This window comes from Gossypium raimondii, chromosome 2 (genome assembly GCF_025698545.1).
Source record: "Gossypium raimondii isolate GPD5lz chromosome 2, ASM2569854v1, whole genome shotgun sequence".
Classification (NCBI taxonomy): Eukaryota; Viridiplantae; Streptophyta; class Magnoliopsida; order Malvales; family Malvaceae; genus Gossypium; species Gossypium raimondii.
Window position 1 is genome coordinate 39,255,987 of NC_068566.1, and position 14,223 is coordinate 39,270,209.

Sequence of the window (14,223 nt, forward strand, 5' to 3'; positions counted from 1 at the left end):
ATTTCGCTCATTTATTTGATGCTTTGCTGTTATTGATTTGTTTTATTTATTTATTTGTTTATATTATTTCTATGCCATTGTTGTATTTATTACTATTGTATTTGTTATCACGATATTTATACATACATTATAACATTACATTATCTTTTACTCGAATTTAAAAATGGAAAATTTTCAAAATAAAGATAATACTCATATTTAGGATTTTCAAGAAAATTGAGCCCTAACGTATTGGGTTCCGATTTTCTTCGTAAAATCTAACAATCGAGGATTGTTCTTTAATCAAGCAAAGTAAAACTTGTCATCGGGAAATCAATGTGTTGTGTCCTAACGTATTGGATGTGACATGTTGATTTCTCGAGATAAAGATTTTTTAATATATATATATATATATAAATGAAATATTGAATGTTTGAGATTTTAAGAAATCGTGCCCTAACGTATTGGGCTGCGATTTCTTCATAAATTTTAAACAATTAAATATTTTCTTAAATTTTATTATACGAGTTTTTTGGACCAACTCATCTTGAAGAGAATAAAATGTTGTGCCCTAACGCATTGGGTGTGATATTTTTCTTTTCAAAAAGAGAAAGTCTTAATAAATAATTTCATTTAACTAAGGATAGTATTTTTTTAAACTCTCGACTTTAAGACAGTAATTAATCAATTTGGTACCAATTTTTGGGCGTTACGAGGGTGCTAACCCTTCCTCGTACGTAACTGACTCCCGAATCCGTTTTTCTGAAACTCGTAGACCAAAGCTATTTTTTAGGTGATCCAATCACACCTTAATAAAAGATTGGTGGCGACTCCCAATTTTTGTTTTTTTTAAAGTCGACAACTAATTTTTGTTTCTTTTCCAAAAATAAAAAATGGTTTCGACACTCATTACTTTGTAAAAATAATATATATATAATATAAAATTTCAATTAAATTAAAAAATATTATCTCCATCAAAAACTTATCAACAAATTGGTTTGCCAAACTAGTAATCAAATTCCTAAGAGCAAGCCATTATAAATGAACTCCCTCCACAAAATATAAATTTAATATCATGTAAAGTATATATTTACAACAAATAAAAATATAATTAGTTAAAAAACGAAATAAAGAAAAAGTAGCCCTAGCATTCCCATGTGATTCTTTTAACGTTGCTTCACCGGTTTTCACCCATCAATGTAAATCTTTTGCTCATTACTAAGATATATTTTACCATCTACACATGAAATAAAAAAGTAATTAAATAAATTTAAGCATTCAAAATGAGCGAAAATTTAGTAAAATTACTAATAATTATTAATTTATGGCTAACCAATAATAGAAAAATAATAATTCAATCATTTGGACCCATCTAAAATTATGTGATACTTCCTAATGATAGAAAAAATTGATAATTAAAAGTATGATTTGGGATGATTGTGTGTGGTTGGCACAGCATAAATGGACTCTCTTCTTTCAAAAAATAATTGAAATATAAAGTTAGGAGGTAACCCACTCAATCATATTATTAAACAATATATTAAGGTCAACTTTAGCAGGGATTTCTTGTCTCCATCAATGCCAAACAAAACACCAAAAAGGAAAAAGAAAAAGGTCAGAAAAGTAAAAGTTGCTTATGTCTCTAGTTCATCAAACATTTCACTTAAGTTGGTTTGATTAGTCGGTGTGTTCTTTTTACCACACAGGAAACAGGGCTTATAATCATGCCAGGTTTAGGTTTAGGTTTAGGTTTAGGGTTTCCTCTTTTTCGTACTAATAATTGAAATGTACGCATTTTGTTTTTGTGATTCCACTAGAGTCGAATGTTTAAATTTGAAAGTGGTTTAGTCGTTGTCTTGAAAGAACAGTAACACACTTGTTGAAAGGGTTACAACTTTCACTATTGGTAATTATGGCATGGACAAGAAAGTAGGAAATTAAGGAAGTTGGTAATGAGAAGATACCCCATTACTAAGACAACAAGACACAAGCAAGACAAACATTTCAATTAATTTCCATCCACCTTTCCCTTACATGTTAAAACCCAAAATGACAGAAATTTGGCAATGCACCACACCCTATTTATAAGACAACAAAACACTAATTATACCTACTTTTTGAAACACCATGGTTGGAATTCAGATTTTCTTTTTTTAACTGTTCCGATACCCCCTAAATTATTATTAATTTAATAAATAAAATAAATTTCTGAACCAAAGCTACATTTACTTTTGAACCTAACCTTCCCCATCAAATGTTTTTGATTCAAGTTAACTTTTATCGTGCATGTTGTATAATAATAATAAGCAACACGTTCTTAGTTTCAGAATATAAACAGGGTAACAGGTAATTTGTAATTTACACCATTAATTATTGTTTAAGACTTTTTTATCAACAACTAATACTGCATGTTTGCATCGGGATTCTTAATTCAATTATGGAAACTTATTCAGTAAGGTGGATGTTTTTAATTTTAAAAGTGGGATGAAAAAGTCATATGTGTTTTAAATTTATAGTTAAAAGAATATAAATATGACATAGAGTGAAAAATGCAACCTCAATATATCAAAAGGAAACACTTCTTTTCCTTATTATTTAGATTTATGAGTGATAAAAATTTTAAAAATTATGCCGGAAGTTTTAGTCCACTTAGTTAACTTTAGCTTGGACTGCATTAGTTTAAATGTACTTGGTGATCACTCAGACAGTTCGTTTGTATTAGTTTTACTCAATATGCATTTGTAATTATATTGTAGTTGTTGCAATTCAAAAAGAAATTAAATATATATATTAAGAAAGTTTAATGCGTGTTTTCATTTATTTTTAATTTTCCATCAACACATCTTTTTGTATTTTTTTATTTTTCAAGAAGAAAAGGAAGAATAAATTCTATGAAACTAAACACGCCCCTTGTTTCGAGTTTTTCTTTTTTCTTTTATTTTCCTGACTATGGAGAATAATTTATATTAGCATCATGTTAAAATATATTTTCAATTTTTATAATTTTTATCAGTTTTATGATTTGTTGATTACAGCATTTTCAAATTTCATTTTTGCTTAAAATAGTTTCACGTTTGTATTATTTTCTCAAAATTTTAATTATTTTTAAATAATTTAATTAAAAGTGATATCGTGTATAATAACGTAACATTATTTTATTAATGTCTAAAAACTAGAATTATATTCAGAAAATAAACTCATGATGAATTAGGACGTTGTTAAACTCTCTCCCTCCCTTATTTTTTGTTAAACAACGTCATGCATGAGGGAAGTTTTCCCGGGATTAAGAAATTAAGATTTTAAAATAAAAAGGGAGTGCCATTATTTTTGCAAAGCTAGCATGGCATGCAATAGGGAAAGTGGGAGGGATGGATCTTTGCTTACTTGCCACTTTATGGGTTTTATATATTAACCATAAAACTGGCCAAAAGTCGGTGTACCATCATTTACATGCATTGCATCACTTCAATATATATTATAACATATCTGGTGTTCACATTGATCTCGAAAATTCCAAAAAGCAATCAAGAGTTGATAATCAGCATGGTACTTTTGGATTTTTCATTTTTAGTATATGTATCTCATTATATTACAAATAATATAATGTTTTAATGGGTTGGTATCACTCTTAATTACATTACCATTAATTTAATTATAAAATTACAAAAATATATCTTCTTTTAAATTATAATTAATATTATCATGATGGCACTTTTATCTTTTTACTTTTATATCATATTTAAATAAAAGAATTAAAATTATAAATATAAGGATCTAAAACATATCTCGTAGTATTAAAATACAAGTTTCTTACCACTCCACTTATATTCATTTTAATTTAATTTTAAAAGAAAGCATTTTTAACATACAATATTTTCTTCACCCACAAATCTAGCATGTATATTTATTTAAATGTTTTACTAAGTTGGTGTCATCCTTAGTCAAGTCATTATCTCACCCATTCTTTAAATTATAATTAATATTATTATAGTGTCACTTTTATCTTGTCATAATTTTATATTATCTTTAAAGAAGATAATTTAAAATTAAAATAATAAAAAAGGGGCATGTGTTCAATAGTAATAAAATACAAGTTCATTGAGTGTGTGACAAATTGATTGTTCCCTAGCTTGTAAAACCATGGCTAGAGGTTGAGAAGGCTACGAAAAAGGTGAAGATGTGGAAGTTTATGGTGAAATGATTTTTCCTTACTTGAAAATCATTTACAACAGAATATATATACAAATTTATGAAGTCTCTAGAATGAATATGAGATCCTAAAAAATAGCAAATGACAAATCAGACAAGTAACTATTTTAACTAACAATATTAACAATGAGCTAGCTACTGATTATGGTAATTTAGCTAATAGCCTCCCTCAAGCTGGTGGATGTATGTTAAGCATTCCTAGCTTGGAAATAATGTCTCAAAAAGGTTGTGCAGCTAAAGCTTTGGTGAAGAGATCAGCTAACTGAGCAGATGAAGTGCATGGCAGCAAACGCACAATTCCTTGTTGCAATTTCTCACGTACAATGTGGCAGTCGATTTCGATGTGCTTGGTACGTTCATGGAATGTAGGATTGGACGCAATTTGAATTGTTGATTTGTTATCACAGAATAGTGGAGTAGCACTAGAAATAGGGACATGAAGATCGCGAAGAAGATAGTGTAACCATTGAACTTCGCAAACTGTTGATGCAAGAGCCCTATATTCAGCCTCACTGGAGGAACGTGAAACAGTTGGTTGTTTCTTGGCACGCCAGCAAATTAAGGAATCACCAAAGAAGATGCAGTAGCCTGTGATCGATCGACGAGTTTCTGGGCAACCTGCCCAATCAGAGTCACTGAATGCTCGGAGATCGAAGGAAGAGGAGGCAGGATAAAAAATTTCAGTGCTAGGGCAGCCTTTTAAGTAACAAAGTACACGGTGAGCTGCTTGAAGATGGAGTGTAGTTGGCTTGTCCATGAATTGACTGAGTTGTTGGACTGCAAAGGTGAGATCGAGACGTGTAGAAGTGAGATAAATAAGTTTACCAACAAGTTGTCGATAAGCAGTGATGTCTGGAAGCAAATCTCCATCTGGTGATGTAAGTTTGAAAGTTAATTTTGCTGCTATTGGAGTCTTGGCAGGTTTGCAATCAAGAAATCCAGATTCCTTTAATATCTCAAGAGCATATTTCCTTTGAGAAATATGTATTCCTCGACTTGTACGAGCAACTTCAAGACCAAGAAAATACTTGAGATCACCAAGATCCTTGATTCGAAATGTGATATCAAGGAACTGCTTTACTTTGGTAATTTCACTTAATGATGTACCTGTTAATATGATATCGTCCACGTAGACAAGTAACACAGTGAACTCATCAGAAATTTCTTTGACAAACATGGAATGATCAGCTGAGGATTGAGTGTAGCCAAGAGAGAGTAAGGCAGTGGTGAGTTTTGAGAACCATTGTCTACTAGCTTGTTTGAGTCCATAAATGGACTTTTGAAGCTTGCATACCTTTGTAGAATCCGTATGAGTAAATCCAGGAGGAGGTAACATGTATACTTCTTCATTAAGATCTCCATGAAGAAATGCGTTATTGACATCAAGTTGTTGAAGATGCCATTGTCTCAAAGCAGCTAAAGCAAGAAGAAGTCGAATTGTGGTGATCTTTGCAACAGGAGAAAAGGTGTCAAAATAATCAACTCCTTCAGTCTGCATGTAGCCTTTAGCTACTAAACGGGCATTGTAGCGTTCTATTGAACCATCTGCTCGGTGTTTGATGCGAAAGACCCATTTACACCCAATAGGTGTTTTACCAGGTGGTAAAGTAGTTATAGTCCAAGTGTTATTCTGCTCAAGTGCATTAATCTCAGCTAACATTGCCTCATTCCAGTGGGGAAATTTACTTGCTTGTTTGAAGGTTTTGGGTTTTATGGATGCTGAAATGGAAAGTGTATAGTGCAAATGTTGTGGTGAAAGGTTGTGATATGAAATACAATTAGAAATGGAGTGAGAAGTACCTGGATGATTGGTGGTAGCTGGCACTTGATAGTGTTGATAATCATGTAGATATGAAGGTGGACGATGGGTTCTTTGAGGACGAGAAAAGGGAGGTGGGGTTGGTTGGCATGGTTGTTGAGGATGAATTGGTTGGGAATGTAGGGAATGTGTGTCATAGGTTATGTCAGATTGAAGTAATCTGACTGGAGAAGTGTGATCATAGGTGTGTTGATGAAGGAAAGGAAAAATAGTTTCATGAAATGTTGTATTGCGAGATACAAAGATTGCTCGAGATTCGGTATCAAGAAGAATATAACCTTTAACATGGGGCTTATAACCAAGAAAGACACATTGTCTTGCACGAGAATCAAATTTTTTGCGATGGGCAGATAGAGTTGATGCAAAACTCAAGCATCCAAATACTCTAAGCATGGAATAATTGGGTTTAGAACCATGTAATTTTTCAAAATGGGTGAGGTTGGAAAGAAGTGGAGTAGGGCTTCTATTGATGAGGAAAACGAAATGTAAAATAGCATACCCCCAAAAGAGTTGTGGTAAATGAGAATGAAATAGTAATGCTCGAGCAACATTAAGAATATGTTGATGCTTACACTCAACAAGGCCATTTTGTTGAGGTGTTTCAGTGCATGAGGTTTGATGAATTGTGCCTTGAGAGGCATAAAAAGAAAGCATATCAAATTCTTTGCCATTATCAGATCGAATAATTTTAATGGTTTTGGAATGTTGCGTTTTTGTCAAGGCAAAGAAATTTTGAATATAATTTTGAACTTCAGATTTGGTTTTAAGCAAAATGATCCATGTATATCTTGTAAAATCATCCACAATTGTGAGAAAATATCTATGGCCATGAAGTGAAACAACTGAATTAGGGCCCCAAATGTCAACATGAATAAGATCAAAAATATTATTGGATCGAGTTTGGCTTACAGGAAAAGAAAGCTTTTTGTGTTTTGCAAAATGACAGGTCTTACAAGCTGAATTGTCAGAAAAAGAGGTAAGCAATTTGATGCGAGAATCAGAAATGTGGCCCAAACGATGATGCCAAAGGTCTGGTGAAGTAGTGGAGATGGCTAAAACAGGATGTTGAGGAAAGGCAAAATGCTGGACAGGATTATCCATGGTGTAAAGTCCATGTTGTGCCTTAGCTGTACCAATCATCCTCTAGGATGGTAAACCCTGTATAGTACAATGAGAAGCATGAAAAGTGAAGCAACATGGCAGGTTAGAGGTGAGTTTTGTAACAGATAAGAGATTGAATGAAAATTGAGGAATATAAAGAACATCAGTTAAGCATAAATGGTCATTGAATATAACAGTGCCAGAAAAATGTGCAGGAACCTTTTATCCATTTGGTAATGTAACAAAAATAGGTTTAATGCATTTATAAAAGGTAAAAGAAGATAAAGAGTGCGTAATATGATCTGTAGCACCAGTATCAACTATCTAAAAGGAAAATTTAACAGAAGAAGAAGGGGTGAAAATATTACCATCGGAAGCAGCAAGAGAAAAGGATGATGTAGGATCAGTCATGATATGGTTTGTAACATGAGATGGAGAAGATGTGGTGGCTTAGTGGCTAGGGAAGAGGTCTGAAGTAAGGCAAGCAGCTGATCATACTGCTCTTGAGTGAGATTAAAACTAGAACCAGAACTATGAGAAGAATCACCAGCAGGAAAAGCAGCAACAGATTTAGAATCCTCCAATGAATCATCAATATCATCAGAAACAACATTGTGTGCTCGAGAAATGGGAGCACGAGGCTTAGCACCAGAGGGATATCCATTCTTTTTGTAACATGTGTCAATGGTATGCCGAGGTCGTTGACAAAAGGTACACCAACGTTTGTCAACATATGTAGAAGATGAAGTACTAGATTGTGATTTCCTGGATGAATCATTAGCAAATCTGATAGTTTGCTAACAAATGATTTAGAGGAGGTAATATTGAATTGCCGTTCCTGTTGAATTACTTTAGAAAATGCCTTGTTAATAGAAGGCAGATGATCCATTAGAAGTATTTGAGATCGCACAGCGGAAAAAGAGTCATTCAAACCCTTCAAAAAACGAATCACATAGTCCTGTTCATGATAGGTACGAGCAGTAGTAACAGCGCCACATGAACAAGCTGTAATACACGAGTAAGAAGGCAGCGGTCGAAATTGCAATAATTCATCCCAAAGTATTTCCAGCTCAGTAAAGTAATCAGTGACAGATTTTTCATCTTGTTTGAAAGCATAAATCTCCTCTTGTAGATCAGAGATTCTACAAAGATCACCTTGCGAAAAACGTTCGCGAAGATCGATCCATATATCTACGGCTTTATCAATCCATAAAACACTATTGAAAATAGAAGGAGTGATGGAATGATTAAGCAAATAAATTACCATATTGTTGCATCTCTCTCAAGCAGAAAACAGATGATCGATACGAGAAGGAGCAGTAATAGATCCATCAACAAATTGGAGTTTGTTTTTGGATAATAGTGCCATACGCATAACGCGGGACTAGTGATGATAGTTCGAGTTAGAAAGAGGAGGTGTTACAAGAACCAGTGAAGGATTTTCATTGGGATGAAGATAATAAGGACTGGAAGCCTGAGTAGGATCAAGATTGATAGCCATGAAAATGGCAGAAAAGAAGGAAAAAAATTAAAGAATATGATCGAGAAAGAAAACGTCTGATACCATGTGGAAGTTTATAGTGAAATGATTTTTCCTTACTTGAAAATCATTTACAACAGAATATATATACAAATTTATGAAGTCTCTAGAATGAATATGAGATCCTAAAAAATAGCAAATGACAGTCTGTACAAGTAACTATTTTAACTAACAATATTAACAATGAGCTAGCTACTGATTATGGTATTTTAGCTTATAGAAGAATAAAGAGGAAGTCAGGTTTGATCTGGGTGATGGAGAATGGTGTTTAGATGCTAAAAATTGGACTGAGATTGATCCGCAATCACATCGAGCGACTTACAAGGAGAAGATTATTCAGAATAAGAAGATTTCTCTTAAGTGTAAGTCCCAAAGAATAGGGAATGCAACCTTGGGGACGATGATCTAGAGATACATGAGGAGGATGTCCAAGATGTTGGAGATGGTGCTTATCCTGAGATTTTCTTCTTTAAAAAAGTTCAAGATTTGTTAGACTAAAGCATGGAGTAACGTGTTATTGTTGTTCTCCTTGGCAAATTCATAGGGTATAAAACTTTAATGAACAAGATATATAAGCCTGTTGGGAATTTTTGGTGGTCTATCTGGTGAATGATTATTTCTTGGTTCGATTTTCCTAATCGATGGACTATAACAAAGCACTAACTGAGGGAGCTTGTGTTATTTTTTGCCATTATCTTACTATTTATCTATGGAGTAGAGACTTGTCAACAAAAGATAAACATTTGTCAAAGGTGCGGTTGGTTGGGCATACCAAATCTCCCTTATAGGTATTACACGATATTGCTGGAGTTCTTAGTGTAGTGCTCAAATTCGATTATAATACTACGGGTGGGAAGAGGGGGAAGTTTGCAAAATCAATTTTGAAGGTAAGAAATCACAAATTAAAGTTTCGTAAGCAATCGATACTTAAGAATGATATCTTTTCTTGTAAAATTGCTTTACCCTCTACTTTGGAGGATTTCGCGAATTCATTGGCTTCAAATATAATTTAACAAGCAAATTAATTACAAAATCATTTAATCATTTACATGCGATGTCACTACCCAAACGAAGAAATGAAATTAATCCCGCTTAGTCCAAACCCGTTTCCTAAAAATTAATCTAATACCACAACACTCCCTATGCCACTTCAAAACTACCAAGGAAAATGCCAAAAGTCGAGGCTATTAGCTGCACCCAGCAGCAACAAAAGAAAGACGATGGATAAGTAATAATTTGGAACTAAAATACATTAATAATCTGGTGCAAAACACCCACAATTTGGCCGCTAATTTGGTGCCAAACCGCAAGCACACAGCTGCAAATTGAATGAGAAAATATGGCCGCAATCTGAAGCCTAACAGCTACACTTAGAGCTGATCGATGGGGCAGCAAAAATTTAAACATTGCAACACCGATTACAGGTAAAGGTAGCAGCTATTTTAGGGCCAATTTGGAAGCTGTTTGGAGGTTTCTATGAGACTATAATTGAATCAAATGGCAGCAATCTTGAAGGTATTTGCTGCAACAAAAAATCACTCCAACGTCACTAGCCGCTGCTGGTAATTGACGATAATGGAAACTATTTAATGGAAAAATTTGAAGACCAACATTAGGAGTAACTAACTCAAACAATAATTCAAAGTAAGGTAGCAAAAAAATAACAATAAATTGATGGAAGCAATTTGAACATTAGACACAAATCAATTAGTAGGAACGAATTCAAGCAAGAAAATAATATATTTTTATGGTAAAGATAAAAAGGGCTCATCAAATCATTCAATTGATGTATGAATTTTGGAGAGAAAGAAAAGAAGAAGAAAATTTTACACCCAGAGATTGATACCTTTTCGACACCTTTAATTGACACCCTAAAATCAAAGAAATTTCAAGACAGCAATCTTATTTTTATCTTAGGAGAACTTAATCTGATTTCAATCACATAAACCTCTTAAGGTTTTACCTGATTAAAGTTTTCTTAATACATCCCTTGTTCAATTAAGTCCTCCAACTTCTAAACTTCATATGTCACTTTTAATTCAAGTCAATCCTCAACCAAATTAGCACTCGATAATTTTTTAGATTCTAAATCATATAATTTCTAACACTAAAAATATTTTTCCCGATATCAATTTTGCTTTACGATAATAAATTCTCGGTATACCTCGCGGCATCTTACTGGAATTTCATGAAATTCAACATCGGAAATTTTGGGACATTACACTTGACATATTCAAACTCTATGAATCATCTTTACACTCTAATATTTGTCTAATATTCATACTATTCAAAATTTACAGTTTGGTCCTTTTTTTTACCTCACTTTCACATTCAAAATCGACTACATTGATTCTTTTTTCAAATATAAAATTAATTGCATACGATCATTTATTAACTAACTCATCTCCAAATTTCCTTAGTAATTCACTATAGACGTTCTTAGAACAATACCTGACATTTATCGAAAATTTTGGGGCGTTACATTAATAACCTCATAATTTAGGTTCCCTCATAGGCAATTTGTGAAGTCATCTACGAGTAGATTCACATGTGAAGATCAAATTAAATTGATTCATATCAAATCTAGTGAAGATTGCATTTAGTGGACAAGAGTTGAAAATGACTAATCTATCATTTCTAGTGGTGCAAGTCTCTTTTGGCTTAGCAATGTGTTTTCTATCAACACCTATTTCAACGGGTGGTGTCTAGGTAGTTACAAAAAGTCTTAAGGATTTCTCATTAGTGACTTTAACATTATATGAGCTTTACAATAGGCATCACTAGAACCATCAAGCATTGGTGGTCGTAAGACAAATCCTCATTCCTTTATTGAGTCTATAATGAATAACCACTACACCAAAACAGGGTTTTAGCGGCGCTTTTTTAGGTCTATAGCGGCGTTTTTTAGTGCCGCAAATACTTTTAGCGGCACTTCGCAAAGCGCCACAAAGATCGTCGCTAATGACAGCGTCGGTAACTTTCGTGGCGCTTTCTATAATAAACACCGCTAAAGATCACGAGCTTTAGCGGCGTTTTCTTTACAACGCCGCTATAGACCATGATCTTTAGCGGCGCTTATCCAAAAAACGCCACTATAGACCATGGTCTTTAGCGGCGCTTAGACTAAAAACGCCACTATAGACCATGGTCTTTCGCGGCGCTTAGACGAAAAACGCCACTATAGACCATGGTCTATAGCAGCGCTTAGCCGAAAAACGCCACTATAGACCATGGTTATAGCGGCGCTTAGCCGAAAAACGCCACTATAGACCATGGTCTTTAGCGGCGCTTAGCCAAAAAACGCCACTATAGACCATGGTCTTTTGCGGCGCTTAGGAAAAAAAGCCACTATAGACCATGGTCTTTAGCGGCACTTATGCAAAAAATGCCGCTAATTTTGGCAGATTTGGAAGTTTTTTTTTATTTTCAGCCCTCCTGTAAAAACAAATTAGAAGAAACCAAATCTAAACCAACCAAAAGTAATAAATCTATATAATATTTAAAATAAATGTCAATAAATAAAATAAAATTCGTATTATTCTTACAAAAATTGTAAAAGTTTAAATGATAATACCAAAGTCAAAACTGAAGTATATTTACACGATAGTCTAAGACGACGGCGGTTGCGAATGCTGAAACATCTTCATCATATTATGAAGCTGCTGCTGGAGTTCATCAAACTTTTTAAGCTGTTCTGCTTCCCTCGCTGCAGCCTCTACTTCCCTCGCTGCAGCCTCTGCTTCTCTCGCGGCCGCATCTACTTTAAGCTGCTGCTGGAGTTCTTCATACTTTCGTTGAACCTCAGCTTCTCTCGTTGCCGCATCTGCTTTAAGTTGTAGCTGGAGTTCTTCATATCTTTTTTGAACCTCAGCTTCTCTCGATGTTGCCTCCGCTTTAAGTTGTGTAATTTGCTCAGTTGTTGTCACTTGCATCTGAGATATCTGGTCTCTTAACCTCTGAACTTCAGCTTGGGTCTGACTCCCCGAACGCATGTATTGTTGCGAGCTGGATCCAAAATATTGGGATGGGTTAACAAAAGATCCTTGAAATCGAACCCGACCATACCTTTCAGGACCCAAAACTTCAGTGATAATCCGGTTATCAATGTCGTCAATATGAACAGAACTATCACTGGAAGCAATCGCATCGTACTCCGCCTTTTTATCCTTCAGTTTTTCCTAAAAAATAAATCACATAGTTAAGAACGCAATATATATTAAAAAAACAAATGCAACATAACTTAACAATATTTGCATTACAAGAAAAGAAATAAACCATTAGAAAATAAACAGTATAAATAATTAAAACAAGTCAAATCAGATAAGCAAACGTACCATAATTTCTGCAGCTTCGTGAGTCATAGTGTTTCCATCTTTCTTCCTATAGTAATGTCAAAAGTTGAATCGCCCAACTTTTGACCGACAACACTTCCTACAATACAATAGTAAAAATATTATTTGATAGAAAGTAATAAATATCTGCCAGTATTAAAAAATTCAAAATACCTCGACTTGAGCTGCACACGCAAAACTTCTCGACCCAGTTGTGTGCGTGAATTTTTGTTTCTGCCTACTACTTGTTCCAACTCGTTCACGATCCTACATTATGAAATTATTAGTACGTTAATTATTAAATACTATAAACCAAAATAATTACAAGATTTTTGTAGTAACACATACCTCTCATTTCTTCGAAGTCCAAAATCTAACGACCTCTTTCCACTGGTACCTTAGCATTCCCGGCGGGACATTTTGTAATTTCTTGTCGAGTGTTGTTTTTGTCTTAAAATAGTCTTTCTTTAAAGTGCTCTTATGGTCTCTCCATCTTTTTCCCAATGCCTTCTTTACATAAGTATCGGAGACCTCTAGAGCAAATCTCGCCTAAAAAAAACACAACTTAAGAAAGTAAAAGTAAACGAAACTTAAACCCAAGTATTATAAATGACATACACGTTTTGTTACCTTAATGTTATCGAGAGCTTGGTTCTTGTTACTCTCGGGCACTTTATGCTATGACTCGAAGTTGGCAACATATTTGCATTCCGTTCTAGAATGCTCATGTATCCTGCTAAAAGGCGAGCTTCTAATCCAACAGGCTGACCAAAGCTATTACTGGATACTTGGACACGCTCGACTGGATCTAGATCGTATAAATCCTCAAGAGGCGTCGTCTGCGAACTCTTCGCGTCCCAAATAGCTTCAGCTAGAAAATAAAAGTATTGTAATATAAGAAATTTAAAAATAAAATAAATAATAAGTCAACACACATGTAAGTTAAATGTTAAATTACTTTGAGCTTCTATAGGTTCCTCAAGTGTAACCTAACGCTCAAGATCCAATAGCAGCTTTGTTGTTCAAAGGTCTTTGTTTGTTTCGGTTGAGTTTGGAGTACCTTGAACAATACGGTGCGCTCGTACGGGTCTTCTAGGCATTTTATCTGCAATACAAATAAATTAGTGGAAAGCTTAATATACAATTACAACAATAATAATATGTTTAAAATAGTTGAAATATATAATAAGACCAATATTATGATATGATATTACATATAATTAAATAATCGTAAAAGCTTACTA

General features: G+C 33.8%; 1 protein-coding gene across 1 annotated transcript; it reads right to left on the minus strand.

Annotated features, from left to right (window-relative positions):
• Window positions 1-7,515: 7,515 nt before the first annotated feature.
• On the minus strand, window positions 7,516-8,375 carry LOC105789676 (uncharacterized). The gene is made up of 2 exons (XM_012617043.1): window positions 7,942-8,375; window positions 7,516-7,873 (listed from the first exon to the last, which is right to left on the minus strand). Exons 1-2 carry the CDS (start codon window positions 8,373-8,375, stop codon window positions 7,516-7,518), a joined length of 792 nt encoding a protein of 263 aa, XP_012472497.1.
• Between the last annotated feature and the right edge of the window lie 5,848 nt (window positions 8,376-14,223).

What these genes read in the sequence shown, in the direction of transcription:
- LOC105789676 (XM_012617043.1), bottom strand. Translation starts at nt 8,375, where the DNA reads ATGGTAATTTATTTGCTTAATCATTCCATCACTCCTTCTATTTTCAAT. An exon ending in AAAGTAATTCAACAGGAACG is followed by an intron (nt 7,874 to 7,941) that starts GCAATTCAATAT and finishes TGATTCATCCAG; the next exon opens with GAAATCACAATCTAGTACTT.